The sequence below is a fragment of the Dama dama genome, chromosome 12, assembly GCF_033118175.1.
Source record: "Dama dama isolate Ldn47 chromosome 12, ASM3311817v1, whole genome shotgun sequence".
Taxonomy (NCBI): domain Eukaryota; kingdom Metazoa; phylum Chordata; class Mammalia; order Artiodactyla; family Cervidae; genus Dama; species Dama dama.
Genome location: NC_083692.1, coordinates 26,885,036 through 26,904,728, shown reverse-complemented (window position 1 = coordinate 26,904,728; position 19,693 = coordinate 26,885,036). Strand labels below are relative to the sequence as shown.

Here is a 19,693-nt window from a genome sequence, read left to right as displayed (position 1 = left end):
AACCTTCACGTCTATCTGACCTTATACAGACATATGGTTGTAAAAGGAAGCATTCTTTTAATATTCTTCTCAGATAATTGTGGATGTTTTTCTTTAGTACTAGAAGGACTCAGTAAGTAAAGTTTTTAAAAGGTAGTTGCAGTGTGAAATCTGAAACTGTTATCAGTGAACTTTCATATTTTGTTAAGTCAGAATCTTATTTTATGTTACAGTTTGAATGGATATTTACCTGTGTGTCGTTTTGTTATGTTCTTCATTCCTCATCTAAAAAATGGTTCACTGAATTATACAGATCTCCCAAATGTTAATACATTATTATTACGTGATATTTTTAAAAATTGTAATTATTACTATCACCAACAAGCTCATCTGAAAAGCCTGTAAGTGTTGAGAAGTTGTCAAGCTCACAGGAGTACATAAATACCAATTTTTTCTTGAAAGCTCCAATTTTGTCATTAGTTATTTTCCTTGAAGTAGCAGGCTCGCTTTATCCAATTTTGAGAAAATATTTGCCAAATGTTCAAGCCCAAGTATTCATTGTTTGTCAGTTGTTCTTTCGAGTAAATTTGGTGTTTCGTTAAAAAACTGGCCAGTTCTGCTTGCATGGCAAGAAAGCACAGTGCTTTTCCTGGTGACAACCACTTCTGTTTATGGCCAAAGAGCTTTATGATTGCTTCCCCATTCTTTATGCAGAATATTTAAAAGACGTGTACTCAAGGATCGAGGTTTAATAAAAACAATTTTTACTGCATCAAGAGCACTTCTAAGTGAAATTGGTATGTGTGTTGTTTTTTTCTTTTTTCCTTTTTTTTTTACTGAGTGTGTGTGACAGTGAAGGATATCCTTATGACTAGTACAGTTTGGTGCCATTGTCTTGATTCTTACTAAGTCATCAGCAGTCTTACCCACCATAACTTTTGCAGCCTCGATACACATGTCAATACAGTGAAAATGGCAAATGACATCATAGTATTATGATGACACTAGCAGGTCTTCTAAAAGGGTATTGGGGTTCCCCAAGAGTGTATGATCCACACTTTGGGAACCACTGCCCTGCACAATTTCATCTGACCCCCAGATATCAACTGTAGGTCAGGATCTTGTAAACCTGGATTTCTTCTGAGTTCCAAACCCTTGGCTTCCAGGACATCACTCCCTTCTCTAACCTTTTTGCTTGCTGTTCCTGTTACCTTGACCACTTGAATGCCAACGCTCAGCCCTCAGACCTCTTTTCTACCTTATTCTTTCTGTAAGTGAGCACCCAGGCCCATGGCTGCTTAGGAGAATACTTCCTAGCCAGGATTTCTTCCAAGAGCTCCAGGTCATCCAGTAAGAGGTCTTCAGTAAAAGGGCAGAAGGTATTTCATAAATACGTGTCATGTGGACAGAGGTACAAGTGAATGTCTAAAGGGTTTATTGGGACGACAAGAAACTGATAGCTTGCATTTGAAATTCCGTTCAGAAGCACCTGGTCCCTCACGTCTCAATTCTCTGTGTGTGTGTGTTTCCATGTATATCCTTTAATTCCTTGCTAAGTTCTGTTCCATGTTCACCAAGAATTTCAGAGTGAATAATATTCCCCCCATTGCTACACATTATCTGAGAGGCCTTAGTGGAGAAGAGCACAGAAGGCCTGTCGTTCTGCCTGCTGTGTTCTGTGCTTTGGTCGATTTTCCTTTTTTATTTTTACAAATTGCTAAGAATCAAAGGTATATGTTGTGGGTGTACACTTAGTACATTTGTGGGACCAGTTATTTCTTGGCTTATTCTTTTGAATTGTTTGTTGTGTGAAGAGTAAATGTTGTAGACAAGAAATCTGTCTCTGTAAAACCCTTTTTGTAGCAATATCGAAGGTTTTTTTTTTTTCCTGTTTTTAAAATTGACTTTCAAGCTCCTATTTTAAACTTATTGATTGCAAAGTGTTTTTGTTACATAAATGCTGTTCTGCAACTTGTCTCCTATGTTCTTGCCAATAAAACAGTGGTAGAATATTTTAATCTTGCACTTTAGCACCAGAAGCAATGTCATTCTATGATGCAATGCTCACAGATTATGTTGTAATCACATCTATGCCGCCTCAGACCTCTTGTTTTTTTTTTTTTTCCCCATCCTGGTGACTGGCACCACCATCTCCCCACATACTCAAACCAGAAACCTGAGCTGTGTCTTGTGCTCTCTGCTCTCCACATCATAAGCTCTTGAGATCTCTTCCCTCCTTTTGTGTATTTATTTATTTTAAAAATCATTTGGTTTAATTTACTATCATCATCATTATTATTATGGGTTGTGCTGGGTCTCTGTTGTTGTGCCTGGGCTTTCTCTAGTTGTGGTGCACAGGCTTCTCATTGCAGTGACTTCTCTTGTTGCGGATCACAGGCTCTAGGGGACACAGGCTTCAGTGGCTGCAGCACACAGGCTCAATAGTTGTGGCTTTGGTCACTCCACAGCATGTGGAATCTCTCCGGACCGAAGATCACGCCCATGTCCCCTCTCTCAGCAGGCGGGGTCTTATCCACTGTATCCCCAGGGAAGTCCATTTTCCTTCCTCTTGATTTCTACTGCTTCCACCCCACTGGGTCACTAGTCACATGCTTACAAACTTCTGATCTGGATGCTTCCAGCCTGTCCTTTTAACTGCAGATGCCACCCTTGTCAAATGCAGATCTGATCACGATCAATCCAGCCACACACACTGCCCATTCTTTGCAAAAGGAATGACAGTACTGTTTATGTAGTGTCTCTGCAGTTCAAGTGATCTGTATATATTTCTGGTTGTTCAAATTTTTATCTTACCCCCCTACAGGATGGGAGCTGTCTTCTTATAGACACAGTAATGAAACCAAGCAGGAGCGGGTGGGGTCCCATGTGGTACAAATCCTTCCTGTGTCCCCCATTTCTCATTTGTAGGAAATAGGCTTCATTCAGCCTCCCATAGGGCAGATTCAAACAGTTGCTTATTAGGGAAGAGAGGGGATGTAGAAACACAGGAAAGGGACTGTCTGGAAATAATAGTACATACAGCATAGCCTTGGGGCAGGGTCCTGGTTCCTTCTCAGGGAATATACATAAAAGTATCTTTGAGTTATTCTTCAGAACTAAGGCCCCCCACACAAGTGAAGGATGGTAATTTCAAGCTGAGCACAAGATTCCTAGAGCACTTCCCTGTTTCCTCACCACCAACCAATCTGAAGAAAGTCACACACTGTAGCTCTCAACCCAAGTCCTGCCTATAAAATCTTTTCCCTGGAGCAGAAGAAAAACTAATGAATAAACCAGTACCCAGGATACTTTATGTTGTAAAACAGGAATCGGAAGACCATTTTGTTCTTGTTCAGTTGCTCAGTCGTGTCTGACTCTTTGTGACCCCATGGACTGCAGCACGCCAGGCTTCCCTGTCCTTACCATCTCCTGGAGCTTGCTCAGACTCAAGTCCATTGACGCAGTGATGCCATCCAACCATCTCATTCTCTGTCGTCCCCTTCTCTTCCTGCCTTCAATCTTTCCCAGCATTAGGATCTTTTCCAGTAAGTCAGCTCTTCACATAAGGTAGCCGAAGTATTGGATCTTCAGCTTCAGCATCAGTCCTTCCAGTGGATGTTCAGGGTTGATTTCCTTTAGGATGGACTGGTTTGATCTCCTTGGTGTCCAGGAGACTCTCAAGAGTCTTCTCCAACACCGCAGTTTGAAGGTACCAATTCTCCAGTGCTCAGCTTTTTTACTGTCCAGCTCTCACAGCAGTATATGACCACTGGAAAAACCACAGCTTTGACTCTTTGTCAGCATGTTGGCCTTTGTCGGCAAAGTGATGTCTGCTTTTTAATATGCTGTCTAGTTTTGTCATAGCTTTTCTTCCAAGGAGCAAGGGTCTTTTAATTTCATGGCTGCAGTCACCATCCTCAGTGATTTTGGAGCCCAAGGAAATAAAGTCTGTCACTGTTTCCATTTTTTCCTCATTTATTTGCCATGAAGTGATGGGACTGGATGCTGTGATCTTCGTTTTTTGAATGTTGAGTTTTGAGCCAGCTTTTTTCAGTTTCCTCTTTCACCTTCATCAAGAGGCTCTTTAGTTTCTCTTTGCTTTCTGCCATTAGGGTGGTGTCATCTGATATCTAAGATTATTGATATTTCTCCCAGCAATCTTGATCCCAGCTTATGCTTCATCCAGCCTGGCATTTTGTGTGATATACTCTGCATATAAATTAAATAAGCAGGGTAGCAATATACAGCCTTGATGTATTCCTTTCCCAATTTTGAACCAACCCATTGTTCCATGTCTGGTTCTACTATTGTTTCTTAACCTGCATACAGGTTTCTCAGGAGGCAGGTAGGATGGTCTGGTATTCCCATCTTTTTAAGAATTTGCAACAGTTTGTTGTGATCCACACAATCAAAGGCTTTAGCATAGTCAATGAAGCAGAAGCAGATGTTTTTCTGGAATTCTCTTGCTTTTTCTATGACCCAGCAAATATTGCCAATTTGATCTCTGGTTCCTCTGCCTTTTTTAAATCCACCTTGTACATCTCAGTTCATGTGCTGTTGCAGTTGTTATGATTTGATTTGATTTGTTCAGTCGCTCAGTTGTGTCTGACTCTTTGCAGCCCCATGGACTGCAGCACGCCAGGCTTCCCTGTCCTTCACCATCTCCTGGAGTTTGCTCAAACTCATGTTCATTGAGTCGTTAATGCCATCCATCCATCTCGTCCTCTATCATCCCGTTCTCCTCCTGCCTTCAGTCTTTCCCACCACCAGGGTCTTTTCCAGTTAGTCAACCCTTTGCATCAGGTGGCCAAAGTATCAGAGCTTCAACTTCAGCATCAGTCCTTCCAATGAATATTCAAGGTTGATTTCCTTTAGAATTGACTGGTTTGATCTTCTTACTGTCCAGGGGACTTTCAAGAATCTTCTCCAACACCACAGTTCGAAACATCAGTTGTTCAGTGCTCAGGGCTGGGTAATTTCCTAGGCTAACAAGTGGGAAAATTATTCTAGTTACTTTGGAGAAGTGGCGGGGATTTCCAGGAATTGGGCCACTGCCCACTCTTTGGGCTTTTATGGTCACCCTGGGAACTGTCCTGGTGCCTGTGAGTGTCATTTAGCTTGCTAATGTATTACAGTGAGCATATAATCAGGCTCTACTGGAAGTAGACGGCTCTACGGCCATCCTGTACCTAATGGATTCTAACCGATTTTTGTGGTATCCTGTTCTTTAACAGTTGTGTCGTTCTTTTAATTGTTGTGCCCTGCCCCCTTCCCTTCTGTCTCAATTGGACCTTTTTTGGATGATGTAATTGACCTCCTTCAAAGAAGAAATTGGTATTTCTGATAAAATGCTTAAGTGATTTCTTTTTTTTTTTATAAACTATAATGGGATTAAGATTTGTTCTGGGAAGCCAGTCTGCCATCCACCCACTTGACTGTCAGTCAAAAATCTACTGTTCTTCAACTAAACATTCTTTTTGCGTCCAGTTTGAGAATGATTGTGTAACCATTTTCCCTATAAGATGCCTATACTGAGTGTTTCAACTGGATCCTAAGAGGTCTTTTCCTTTGCCTTAGGATTACAATCAGACTTTGATGTATGCTCATAACTCTTAAGGTTTTTTTTTTTTTTTTTTAAAAAAAACTGGTGGTCATTTTGGAGTTTTAGAAAAATTCCTTCAGAAACATCCAGACAGAAACAGCAACAACAACAAAAGACTTCAGACTTCTGTAATACTAAATGCCAAAAACAGCAACCTTGAAGGAAAATATCGTGACTCCAAACTTGGCCAAATACGTCCTTCGAGATATTTTCAGGTATACACAGACTTGGGAGAATTGCCCACACCTTTCCTGGAAAAGTGACTTACAGTTGTATCTCAGCTACATCAGAGATGAAGATAAAGTATAGAACAGTTGTAATTTATTAAAAAAAACCAGCAGGGAGTGATAAAAACCATTTAATCTCAGAGTTAAGTCGAAATAACTAATTATAGTTATGAATATGGCCTACTTAAAAAACATACAGCCTAAGAGCTGTGAGTTGTTTATTCAGTGTCTAACTGAGGGCTGTACCCCAGGAGACAGCAGTAGTCTCTCCAGTTGCTCAGAGAAACTGTTCCAAAGAGGTCAGGGGAGGAGCCAGTATATATCTGTGAATGTGAACTGGGGATACAGGCAGTCAGGATCTCAGTGAAAGGTTAACTGCAGGCGCCAGGATCAGATATCTCAATGATTTTAGTGCTTTTCTGTGTGTGAGAAGATGCATGAATCTGGGGTCATGGACATTCTTCCTAAGATACACATTTGAACTGTCTCAGGGGCCCACATATCCAAAACATGGAATGCTGCAACATGACTTCCTTTCAGGGTGGACTTGCAGGTCAGTGACTGCTGTGGCTAATGACGTGATCCTTACAGAACTGGAATGGCAGGAGACGTTCTTTGTTTACAATATAAGTAAAAACAAAGTACTCTGACATTTCTTATTTGATCTAAAAATCCTGGAAGGTTTTCAATTTGGTAACCAAATCAATGAAGGTTGGATGAAAGGGGCAAACGTCATACATGTGAAAAGGATAAGAAACATGAGCTGCACTAAAATCCTAGGGAAATCCTCCCAGTAAGCAGCTGATGCATTTAGGTGCAGAAAACCAAATACCCCTCACTGGACTCCTCTGTCTCTCTTGAAATTCAGGTTAGCACTGGCAAAACTGAGATTTCTCTAGAAGGACACCTGCAGCTAAGAGTGAGGCCATGTTCCGTGAACCTGTGTTCCGTGAACCTAAGGAGAGCCTCCAGGAACAGCATCAAGTGACTAAGCCTGGAACTGCTCTGTTCCTAGGGCCAGCTGCTTTCTCCAGAGTTGTCCTGGGTAAAGCAGCCACACATCACTTATCTTTGGTGTCAAGGGACCTACAGTTTTCCCTCTGCAGTTTGGGGAGAAACCAAACTTATTATGATAAATCACCCCAAGAGGAGTATTTCATCACTGAAAAGAACAAATGTCAGCACTGAAACGTGGAAAAATAGTTGTAAAGGAAAATTTTTAGATAAATGATTACAGTGAAAACCTATGTATGTCCATGATTAAAGAAGCAGGGAACATGTTGAGACCTAGCATGGTGGGTCAGAGAAGTTGGCCTCTGTGTACTTTTTCCTCTCTGTCTTGAGGGCAGCAGACTGCCCTTTGCCTGGTGTAGGTGAGGGTTCTGTGTGAGCTGGAAGTAGTTAGGTTCACCCTCACTGGTTCCTCTTCTCCATGGCTGAGCCTGAGAGCTTTCCCCTGCCCCCAGGGGTGGGGAGAGGGTGCAGATGTCTTCTCAGAGCTACGGTATTTTCTTTCCTGTTGACAATTCCTCAGCCCCCCTGCCCTGCTGTTCTGGTTCATCAGCTTGCTGGCAAGTAGAAATTCCCCATGTTTTAGGCAGGCCATTGCACCCTTGCTTAGTTTCCAAAACAGGCGCTGACGTTTCTTTTCTTTTGGGGATCAGGTGTGCTTTGCTCTGTTTGGTACCGCCTGCTGTGTTCACGTCTCCATGCTGTCCCGACATCCTTCTTATTCTCCTGTAAAAGGTCTCGGTAGCAGGAGTCTCATAATTAAACATTGCTTTTATCCAAACTGAAATTTTAGAAGCTTTGCCATACAGTTTGCCTTTCCCTAATCACCCGATTTGCATGTCTTTATTATTCCAGGTTGGCAACAGAGATGACTCTAATCTTTATATAAACGTGAAGTTGAAAGCTGCTGAGGAGGTAAAGCCAGAAAAATGGTGCCAACGCCCCCAACTCGGCTCCCACCCCTCCCCCTCTCCAGGTCCTATCTGTCACCCCTGAGCTCCTCCCACAAAAACTTTCATCACCCACAGCAGACTTCGGTTTATCTGTTTTGTAAGTTAGAAATGGGTGACAGAGCTTCGGCCTGTAGTTTGCCCTGCGGTGTTTTCTAGTCAGTGATCTGCTTCTGAAGAGCAGGAGTAGAGACCGTAAACGCGCTTCAGTTCGGTGGTGACGGTTAACAAGGGAAGGATGGGTGGGTCAAAGCGAGAGACTCATTCTTCAGGACATGTGAGGGTGAAAAGGTGCCTGCCACGCTTGCTTTGCTTTAGTCACATCTGCAGAGGAAACAGGCCCATGTCTCAGGTCCTTCTGCCATGTACCCGTTTTTAATGTTCATTCTTGCAGATCGGGATCAAAGCCATGCACATTAAGTTACCCCGAACGGCCACGGAATCTGAGGTGAGCAGTTAGGAGTCCGCTATTAAGAGGGCAGCTGACGTGCTTTTCTCACTGGTTTTAGTTTCGGAGAACTTTAGGGGCTGATACATTCAGCACACGAGAGACCTCCAGATAATTCTTTCTCCACAGACTCAGCCTCCAGAAAATCTTTGAAAATCAGTAAATGGGGCAGCGCCGGCTGCGAATGTTGGGTCCTTGCAGTGTGATTGCCCATATTTTGCTTCCAAATCACGTGCGATGTTCATTAAAAACTGATCGTTGACCTCTCGTGTTGTGTACTTTAAAAATGAAAATGTATTATTTCATTTACATGCTCTTCAAGAATAGGCAGAACAAACCTTGGGTGAGTCAAGTGGCAACTGTGGTTGCCGGTAGGTGGGGGATTGGCTGTGACGTGACAGGAGGGAAAGGGGACTTTCTGAGGTCCTGGATATGGTCTACCTCCACACGGTCCAGCAGCGGAGCCACTAACCCCATGTGCTCATTTAACTAAAATGAAATAAGATTTGAAATCCCACTCCTCAGTTGAACTAGCCACATTTCAAGTACATCAGGAGCCACTATTGGTAAGGTACAGATTATAAAGCATTTCCGTCATCACAGAAGTCTTGGTTTAGATGATGATAACATGAATTTTACTGTGTAGCAATAGATTATTAAAGTTCTTAGCTCTTTTATTTGATGGAATTCTTACCAGACACCTGAAGATGACGTCTGTGTTAAGGTAGAGTTGCTCTAGAATGCAAGGTGAGAAAACTGCAGTTAAACTCTTCAGTGTGTGGAGGGGGGCGGGGATGAGGTAACCTGGCTTTTGACTTGGGAAGTGTTTCTCTACCCTCCTGATTTCTCCCTGGTATATAAAATTGGTATGTGGTGTGATTTTTAGGTGTTAAAGTGCATCACATCATTGAACGAAGACCTCACTGTGCATGGGTTCATAGTGCAGCTACCTTTAGATTCTGAGAATCCCATTAACACTGAAACATTGGTCAATGCTATTTCCCCCGAAAAAGATGTGGACGGGTGAGTGTGGCTTGGCTTTCTGCACCACGTTGCTTGATTCCGATTATAATATATTCCTACTTCAGGAACATGTTATTTTGTTTCTAAAGAGTAAAGACACCTGTCACTTCCCTTGTTTTAGATTGAATAGCATCAGTGCTGGAAAACTTGCTAGAGGGGACCTTAATAACTGTTTCATCCCTTGTACACCCAAAGGATGCTTGGAACTCATCAAGGAGACAGGTAAAAACAGAAACGAAGCACCCTTTTGGGGGCCATGATCTATACCTTTGGAGGTTTAGGGGAGATACACTGCGGGCCCTAAAGAAGCGAGCTTGACTGGCACAAGGACCTGTCTGCTAGGGGCTTCTTGACCTAAATTCTCAATGTTCTCAACAGCCCTATGAAGTAGGTACTCTTACTGTTTAACAGCTGAGAAGACATTCTCAGAGTGATCGAGTCGTTTGTCCAAGAGGCAGCAAGGCCAGGATTTGAACTCAGAGTTATTTGAGTTCAAAGCAGATTATTTTGTGTGGAAAAATAACCGATATGGTAATACAAATTCATATTGTTTGTAGGGTGAAAAGTCCCCACCTCAAAATGGGCCACCAAGCCATTGTATTTCTGGCAAATGGATCCCTTGAATAACCAACCCCTCATTACCTGGTCAACATGTTGATATTTCAATTTCATCATGAATACTTTTTAGCAAAGGTTATTTTTTTTAATAAGGAAGTGTGCCCTTTTTAGAGGAAGTGGGATCAGAAATTTCAAGTGGAAAGTGTTGGCTAACGTAAGTGAAAATTTTCTGTGGCTGGCAAGGAAAGGTCAAGGTATAACCCTTGGGACAACTATTGCTGATCAGTCCTACAACTATGTTTATCCTCTATGGCTTGTTTAGCCTACAGTGTATTACAACTCGATGGAAATCGGTCCCTTAGGCTGCAGCAGCTCTAGGGCCTCCACCTCCTCTTGTTCGTTTTAATTAATTAATTAATTTTTATCTATTTAAGCTGCACTGGGTCTTAGTTGCAACATGTAGGATCTTTAGTTTTAGTGTGTAGGATCTAGTTCCCTGACCAAGGGATCAAACCCAGATCCCCATGCATGGGAGTGAGGAGTCTTAGCTGCTGGATCACCAGGGATATTCCCTCTTGTTGATATGGAGGCAACCATTTGCCCTAGTGTAGCTTCAAGTCCTTTGCTGAACCCTCAAAAGTATAGAAAGTTACCTTATAAACACTTCACAATTTGGGGGCTTTACTTCTAGATGTTCATAACGTTAGCATTTTATAGAAACGTCCCTATTTTGGGGTAGAGTTAATGTTACACAAGAAGCATAATTTGAACACAAACTGCCTTGAGTTGGCTTCAGTAGGACTGGGTATAGGGGCTCAGCAGAGATCTCGTTTCTACTCCCCTTTGCGTGGCAGCTCATTCTCAGCTCTGCTTGGTCTCCCAGAGCAGCTCCAGCCTGTTCCACCCTTGTGCCTAAGAGTGATGGGGCAGATCTTGTTGGCCAGGGGATGAAATAACAGTCATTTTTCCACACTTGGGTCCTCACCCACACCATCTCTACCGAGGAGAGTATGTCAGTCCTGAGGGATGTTGGGATAGTGCCAGAAAAGTGGGTGCTCAGTAAACAAAAAGAAAACTTTATATATTACAGTTAGGTTCCCCTTTATTACTTCCCTGCAAATAACCCTGTGGCTCATGCCCTAAGCCAAAAGAGAAATTTGGATGAGGAACTAAAGAATTACTGATACTAATCTAATTTCCCTCACTTCTCTCCTCCACTCCATTAACATGCACCCTATTTCTTATAACTTTTTCCCAGGTAATGTAATCTGCTCTCTGCTTCCATATGACTGTTTAGCTGTATGTCAGGGTTTCTTTCTGCTTTGAGTGTAGGTTTTCTTCCCACTCTGCTATGACTCAGTAAATGGATCTTGGCTTAAGCTCTGCTCAAAAACCCACTTGCAAGAAGGCCACATGGACAAGTCCCAATTTTGTAGCTGAAACCCTGAGTTGCCAAAGAAGGGATGGTTTTAGGAAGATTTGCTTTTGACGCTAAGAACCTGTTTTGGTGCACTTGTTCTGAATTTTTCCATTTTGGTGGCTTGCAAAGGAAGGCAGCTTCCCCAGTTCTCTGATGCTCGCTGGTTTTTTTTTTCAGGGGTGCAGATTGCTGGAAGGCACGCTGTGGTGGTCGGGCGCAGTAAAATCGTCGGTGCCCCAATGCATGACTTGCTTCTGTGGAACCATGCCACAGTGACCACGTGCCACTCCAAGACTGCCAATCTGAACGAGGAGGTAAGGGGTCCGGAGTGGAGTGGAAGCAGGGTGTGTGTGCACGCGCGCTCCCATGTGTGGTGGAGGTTCTTGCATAATGGGAATAGCTAACATTTCAGTGCCAAAAATTGCTGTGTACTTTACCTCATTATCTCATTTAACCCCTCTAACAATTCTATGATTCTTGTCTATTTTACAAGATGAAGAAACAAATTCAAGTTTAAAACCTGCCCAGATTTATACACATTTTGTTCTGACTATATTTTTGTCCACCCATCCATCCCGCGGTAGATAGGGGTTAGCAGGACAGGAACTGAGACTGACCCCTTGCTGCCAGACCCCAGATACATGACGGAGGTGGAGGTGTCTAGAGGAGGATGTGGACAGTGGTCTTGTGACCTCAGTCACAGCTTGTTCTTGACACCTGGGCTCAGGAATTCTCATACAGACACATCCTACTGACAGTGCAGTCTCGTAAACATGCGGGGAGACCAGGAGAGGCCCAGCATCTCTTTAATCCTCCCCAAGCAATGCTCTGTGGAAGGTGGTAGTTCCCACATCCCAGGGAAGAGGCATGTAATTCAGGGACGTTGTTTCAGGCCTGTGGCTCCAAGCCTATACTCTTCCCTACCTTGCAAGTTCTCATCAGGTTCCCCATTCAGTAAAATGTCTAGTGAAAGGGGAGGTTTTGACATGTGTAGGAATGAGCACAGTATACAAAGAGCTGTCAGAGACTGTGTGCGGCCTGCATAAAATAGCAGATGACGAAGAATGTCGTGTAAAACTTTAGGGGTGTCCTTTCCGCTTCTACATTTTTTTTTTATGTGTCACTGTTAAGTTTCTGAAGTCAGAACCATCTTTTCCTAGATAAGTAAAGGTGACATCCTGGTGGTTGCAACTGGTCAACCTGAAATGGTGAAAGGGGAGTGGATCAAACCTGGGGCGATAGTCATCGACTGTGGAATCAATTACGTTACAGGTAAGTGTTGCCGGGAGGAAGGTGGTTTCTGGAAGCAGGCTGGGAAAAGGAAGATGAAGCCTAAGCAAGAACCCCTTGTCCCGTTTTAGGCTTGAAGTGTTAAGGTTCAGAGCAATCAGCCTGCCCTTGGGTGTGTGAAGTTAGTAGATGGCATAGTTGCCCCTTGGCAGGAAGAAGCTGGGATTTTAGCCACTGTGCCATGCAGTCCCAAGATGACTTAGAGATGGGGTGGTGTTTAGTCATTAAGTCGTGTCCAACTCTTGCGACCCCATGGACTGTAGCCCACCAGGCTCCTTTGTCCATAGGATTTCCCAGGCAAGAATAGTGGAGTGGTTGCCATTTCTTTCTCCAGGGTATCTGACCCAGGGATCAAACCCAGGTCTTCTGCATTGCAGACAGATTCTGTATAGACTGGAGCCACCAGAGAAGCCTCACCTTGAGTGGATTTTAGCAGAGTACAGTTAAAGCATAGTGTGATCTTTATAGACTGCTCTAAGACTCCAGGAGAGGGATCCATTGTGCCAAGAGACCTCCAGTTAGGGCTTCGCAGAGCTGTTTGACCTGCGCCTTTTCTAGACCAAGGATAACGCCAACATCATAGTCGTGTCTGTAACTGTACTTGAATCCTCATCCCTGAGTTACTCCTCCTGGCCCTGTTTTGGTTAGTAATATCATCACCGTTCTTCCTCCCCACGGGTCTGAAACCTTGCAGTCTCCCTCCCAATCATTCCACGTATGGATCCATTTTTAAATATTATGAAATTTTGGCCCCTTCTATGGGCTCATTGTCACCACTGAGTGTCCCCCTCTCCACTGGATGCACGGCCATAAATGTCTCCCTGGCTTCCCTACTGCCAGCTGCCTCCCACTCAGGTCCATCTGCATGCTCTTGCCAGGTTTTGGGGGCTTGATGTGGACTTGTGAGCCTCTGTCCCCCATGTCACCTGTCAAACTCCTCAGCCCCATACTAGTTTCGGCCACCTCTGTGGCCTTTTTTCTCACATGCACTCTGTGACTACCTGTCTTCACTATTGTAAAGTGAACCATGTGCCCCCCCCCCCAACCCCCGCACATGCTTGTTTTCCTTTGCAGCTCCTCTGTGTCTTTAGTGGGACAGGCTGTTCTCTCATGAAGTTTTCAAACATAAAAGCTGAAAGGACAGTTCAGTGATACTTGTGTACATACTTTGTGAGTTTAAAAAAGGAACAGTTTTTAATCAAGCAATCATTTCTGTGCATTGGGCACCACTCCGGGCCTTGGACTACACAGTTGAATAAAACTCACCTGTCATCTTCATTTTCAGCAACTTCCTGCCCACCTCTTCTCTGTCTGAAATGTCCGTTCTTCCTTCTAAACCTTGTCTTATTTCCCTTCATCAAAAGAGGATCTCTCCTTTGAAAGTCCTTTTCTCCTCCCTCCCGTCCCACAGAACTTGGTGTTTCTCTCATCGTATGTGTCTCTTACTTTTTCTCCACTCGTCTGCCCATGGGTGCCTCGGGGTGGTGGTCTCTGTGGTGTCATGTCCAGCTTGTGCCTTCTGACAGCAGGCCCTCATCTGTTAGATTGTTGAAGAGGGTTATAGCAAGAATATTCTTTTTTTCTCCCTTCCCAGCTCAAGTTTGAAATATTGACACCAAGCTGCCAGGAACATTAGTCACTGTCAAGCCTTCCGTTTTTAACCTCCCTCCCACTCTCGGTACCATGCTTTTAAGACAGTAGCTCACAATTGATCACTCATTGTCTTGTAATGTAATTATCTGACGGGTGATAAAGAAATTGCTCTCCTATAACTCCTCACTTTCAGTACTTGCAATGTGACATTCAGGCTCATTGTGCTTAAAACCTTGCATTTTCTGTATCATAGATCTGCTGTTGGTTTTTTTCTGTTTTGGACTGAATTTGAGAGATGAAAGAAGAAAAACCCGGGTAGGGTTCTTGAGTCTCACCGTTTGGCATGAAATGTTGACTTACACATGAAGCTTACCTCCTGTGCACATTTATTCCTCACATAGAAGGTGAAATATGAATAGTCAAAGCAGTATCTTTCCTCCTGGTCAGCTGTACTTTTTTCTGGTCCTGGGCATTTAGGTGAATAAACATCAACAAGCCTGGATGTTACTGTTCCCCAAGGAGGGCAGGATCGCTGTTACCGATCCATGGATGAGCAGGGGGACCTAAAGACTGCTCTTTGCAAATGTTCATTCTTTTTTTTTTTTTTTCTTTTTTTGTAAATGTTCATTCTTAAAGCACCATGTTCCACAGCTAGGCCACTTTGTAGCTCATATTTTGATTATCTAAATCATTTGCATGGTCCATTCAGGGATAATGTCTTAAGTCATTTTCCAAATTCAGGATGAATTAAGGTATGTGGTTTTTTTTTGTTGTTGTTGTTGTTATTGTTTTAAGGAATATTTTAAGATTCAAGTGCAGAGCAGAGAGTGTTGACCAGAGAAACATGTGAAAGTGTTCTTTCTGCTTGGCTTACTAAAGATCGTTTGAGAAGGGCTGGATTAATAGTGCTTTATTTGGCAGGGTTATAAAAGTGGGAACAGATTCCTCACTGTCCCCACCCCATCCAGTCTCAATCTATTTGGTGTAGTGGCTTCTATGCTGAACCCTGTTACTAGGATCCCCAGATTACACATGAAGAACTTAAGGTTCAGCTGGATCTTTTTTTTTTTTTTCCATCCTGTCAGGCTTGTGGGATCTTAGTTCCCCAACCAGGGACTGAACCTGTGCCCCTACAGTGGAAGCGCAAGAGTCCTAATCACCGGGCCTCCAGGGAATTCCCTCAGCTGATCTTAAGTAGTTTTGTATTAGTAGTTCCTGATGAAACAGAAATTCAGGGGCTGGGATAAGTAACCAAAATGTGTGTTGGTTACTGAAGCCGTACGCTTAGATTGAGACGTGGCCACTTTTCCACTGACCACATTACACCTTCCATGAAACCCTGTCCATCTTCCCGACCCAGGGGTAGAACCCTGGTGTCCTGCCTTGCAGGCAGATTCTTTACCATCTGGGCCACTAGGGAAGCCCATACATACATCAGAGGGCACTCAAGCCCGCCCTGATAGTGAAGAAGGAGCAGAGCTGAGCTCACTGGTTCAGCATTAAGTTGTGTACTCATTGATACATCTCCCTTGTGTGTGGAGAAACCCAGGGAGAAAGTGGCTAACATTCATAGATAGAAGGAGGTGCAGGGGTATTTTTCGCTGACTTTGGTGTTAGAAAGTTGAAACCTATACAGAAGGCAGCACTGAATTGTATTTCCTTGGCATCTTGAAATGACCTTTGTGTTTATGGTAGGAAATGTTCTCCTGTTGCCATAACTTGTTGCCTTATAATCTCGACACCTGAAACCATCACAAGGATTTCTGTCCCCTGCCTCCTTAGAGTATGTGTAGAAAATATGTATCTAGAATGGGTGGGGAAGGAAATGGCAACCCACTCCAGTATTCTTGCCTGGAGAATCCCATGGACAGAGGAACCTGGTGGGCTACAGACCATGGGGTCACAAGAGTTGTACACAACTTAGTGACTAAACCAACCACCACATCTAGAATGGGAAGAGAAACCCTTATGTTTGGAGGATTTTTTTTTTTTTTTTTTCAGTTTCAAGAAACACAATTTCTCTCTTGAGTCTTCACAAGCCTCTGAAATAGGTAGTGTTCATCCTCCTTCGCCCCTTTGGACTTTTCATGAGTAAGGAGCCTATAGGGGCTGAGGACTCGAAGTTAGTAGAAGAGCTGATCCTAGAGCCGAGGTCACTTAATTCTGGGTTTTTGGCTAAACCTAAGGCTTTCTTTCGTATTTCTGGTGATCTGCTCAAAAAGATGAAATGGCTAAGATCCTACCAGGTCCTGCCTGGAAGCCTTAGAGCCTCGAGGTCTAGCCCTGTCCCCAGCCCCTCCCAGAAGTGCTCTGAAGCCAAGTGTAGGATATGCTTCGTGTGTGAGCAGTGATGCATCGTGGGATTTTTGTTCTCTTGAATAGCTATTCTTTGCTGCTGAGATTCGTAGTTGTTCTTGTATCCTTTTAAGGGGAGTGTAATTATATTCTTTGCCTTCTGCATACATTTAAGTAGCTGCTCGTCTTTGGAATTGGATGTTGAATTGTTCCTCCAGCTCATGCCTGGAGCTTACCAAATGCTGACAGTTGCTGTAGAAACCGTATCTAGCAGCTGTGATATAGTTGGAGCTTTGTGCACCCAAAAAATTCCTTTGAAGGCCTTGGCAAATTAACATTTTAAAAGGTGCTCATTATATACTGGGTGGTTGGCTGAAAGAATACAAAACAGTTGGTATTTTATTTGCCACCTGACAGATGACAAAAGGATTCTCCTGGTTCTGAAAAACCACTTAAGCATCTTGGGGAATTTTGCAGGTAGAGTAAGTCTCTCCCTAGGAAATAGCAAACACCTGTCACCCCACAGCTTTTTAAAAGTAAAGTAGGCACTTGAACCAGATGGGACAGCACCCCCTAAACTTGACTAAGTTTTTGGAATAAGCTATTGTAATAATTGCTCACATAACTTGGAAATAAACACCAAGATTGCGATTCTGAGGCTGGGCTTTGATTTTTTTTTTTTTTCTTAACCTCCTTGACCAGATGATACAAAACCAAATGGGAAGAAAATTGTGGGTGATGTAGAATACAGGGAGGCCAAGGAGAGGGCAAGCTTCATCACCCCCGTTCCTGGTGGCGTCGGACCCATGACAGTGGCGATGCTAATGCAGGTGCGTGTGGGTGCAAGTTTCTGTAATAGTTCTACAAAACTGATAGAATTCGAGGTAGTGCATTTCTCTTCAAGTAGAAATGTCATAGAACCTACTCAAAATCTGAGTGAGGATGTGACTATTTTGAAGAAAAAAAGGAAATGAAAGACCAGAGAAGTAGAATCAGGCATATTAAACAAGGGAATCAGGGGTAGCACGATTCTAATTTCTTCCGGAATGTGATAACTTCAGGGGGAAAAAACCTGTATAAACACCCTGGCTTTGCTCGGTCTGTTTTGGCTTGTTGCCCTTCGTAACACACACCAGCTGATGGGGGCAAGGCACACAGCCCAGGGCATCCTGGCTGCTCGTAGACTCTTGGCCTACAATTGAAGCGTGTTAATAATCAGATCGTGAAACTGTTCACTTTGTAATTGAACTTGAGTGACCAGGATTAAGAATGGAGGTGGAGGTTAAAAAACCATCATGTCTTCTCAAGTTCCATTTGTGTCATTTTGTTTAGAGCACAGTAGAGAGTGCAAAGCGTTTCTTGGAGAAATTTAAGCCAGGAAAGTGGATCATTCAGTATAACAAACTTAACCTGAAGACACCCGTGCCAAGGTAAAATATTTTACTGTTTAAAAAAAAGAAATTACTGTTTTAAAACTACGTGGATTGTAGGTTTTTAACTGATGGTTAATGTGTATGCCCCTTCTGAAGGGGGTTGGAGTGAGTCGTTACTACGATGGGATTAATAAAGGTTAATTCGTATTTTCTGTATTTCTTCTAAGTGACATTGATATATCACGGTCTTACAAGCCAAAGCCCATTGGTAACCTGGCTCGAGAAATTGGTCTGCGCGCTGAAGAGGTAGAATTGTATGGTGAAACCAAGGCTAAAGTTCTGCTGTCAGCACTGGAACGGCTGAAGCACCAGCCTGACGGGAAATACGTGGTGGTAACTGGGTATGACTTTTGTCCATTTGCCAATCGAATCTTAATACTGATTATTATTACCAGAGGTTGCATTTGCACTTAGCATGTATTTATGGAGGTTCTTTTAATTTGGTTTTGGCATTTTCATATGTCTTTACTGATTTGATCCTTATAGCAACCTTGTGAGGTAAGAGTAGATTATAACCCTGCAGAGATGAGAAAATTTGTCAAAGTCATTCATCTAGTAGGTGGAAGAGTTTGAGTCTTAAAACCTGATCTTCAAATGAAAGTGCCTTTCTTTTTAACCCCAAATCATTAATTCCGTAGATCTGTTGAGCATTGATCTATATTTTTGTTTACTGAGTTAAAAGCTAGTTTTTGAGACTAAAATTGAGAAATTATGTAAGATTATAGCAGTGTCTCTTACAAGGTAAAGTATATTTGCCCCTCACAGTCGAGCTGAAATGCAGGAGTTTTTTGGTTTTTTTTTTTCTTTATTGAAACGAGGGAAGTTACAACTAAGATTCTTGGAAAAGATCCCTTTCATGTCTTTCATCTTTCTGATTATTCAGACTAAGAGTCATTCTCTAGGATCTGTTAGATCTGACTTACTGATACACATGAATTTCATTTCTATAAACTTAATTTTCCTTTTCTGCTTTCATCTTGAAGAATAACTCCAACACCCCTGGGGGAGGGGAAGAGCACAACCACGATTGGGCTGGTGCAGGCCCTCGGCGCCCATCTCCATCAGAATGTCTTTGCGTGTGTGCGACAGCCTTCTCAGGGGCCCACCTTTGGAATTAAAGGTATTTTTTAAAAATTATTTATTTTCAATTGGAGGAGGAATAAAATGTATAAGTGGGACCAGACTTGGGTGGCCAGAGGACACCTGCCGCTCCTTTAGTCCTCTGGCTCACTTGGCCCATGAACATCCTAGGGGGGTGGTGGTCTTCAACTCATTGAGACACTAGATGGGGCTTCATAACTCCTTCATCATGGTACTTCTGCTGAAAGCTTTCATCACTTCACCCCAATTCCTACTGTCACTGTCTGACACTGCACAGGGATTCCTGGATTGGGTGATACATAGCCAGGAGTGCTTTTATATGACTGATAGTCGATTGTCATAGTAACAAGTAAAGATAATCACAACTGCTTCCCAGGAGCTTCCCCGGTGTCACTAATGGTAAAGAATCCACCTGCCAATTTAGGAGACGCAGGAGATGCGGGTTCAGTCTCTGGATCAGCAAGATCTCCTGGAGGAGGAAGTGACAACCCACTCCAGTATTCTTGCCTGGAAAATTCCATGGGCAGAGAAGTCTGGCTGGCTAACGTCCATGGGGCCACAAAGAGTCAGACACAACTGAGCCACTGAGCACACGGTCACAACTGCTGATCACCATGCTGCCTTTTCTAGAGACAAAGACAAACCCTACTGGTATTTCACGCTGAGGGAATAAGAAAAGCCTACACTTATTGAGTATTAGGCTTCATGCCAAGTTTTTTGCTAAGCAGTTTATGCCTATTATCTTCTAAGATAGTTTTATCAC

The 19,693-nt window shown here is 43.1% G+C and overlaps 1 protein-coding gene across 3 annotated transcripts in view; it reads left to right on the top strand.

Moving 5' to 3' along the window:
* MTHFD1 (methylenetetrahydrofolate dehydrogenase, cyclohydrolase and formyltetrahydrofolate synthetase 1) overlaps positions 1-19,693 on the top strand; it is a 60,340-nt gene that overhangs the window by 16,181 nt on the left and 24,466 nt on the right. The window contains exons 3-12 of one of the 3 annotated variants that reach the window (XM_061156885.1): positions 7,675-7,734; positions 8,164-8,217; positions 9,104-9,240; positions 9,362-9,462; positions 11,396-11,532; positions 12,379-12,490; positions 17,099-17,226; positions 17,729-17,826; positions 17,997-18,170; positions 18,813-18,949. In XM_061156885.1, the coding sequence (XP_061012868.1) occupies positions 7,675-7,734; positions 8,164-8,217; positions 9,104-9,240; positions 9,362-9,462; positions 11,396-11,532; positions 12,379-12,490; positions 17,099-17,226; positions 17,729-17,826; positions 17,997-18,170; positions 18,813-18,949 (1,138 nt within the window). Of the gene's footprint in view, positions 1-7,674; positions 7,735-8,148; positions 8,218-9,103; positions 9,241-9,361; positions 9,463-11,395; positions 11,533-12,378; positions 12,491-17,098; positions 17,227-17,728; positions 17,827-17,996; positions 18,171-18,812; positions 18,950-19,693 lie in introns of all 3 variants that reach the window. The other 2 variants (XM_061156884.1, XM_061156886.1) reach the window with 2 other exon arrangements.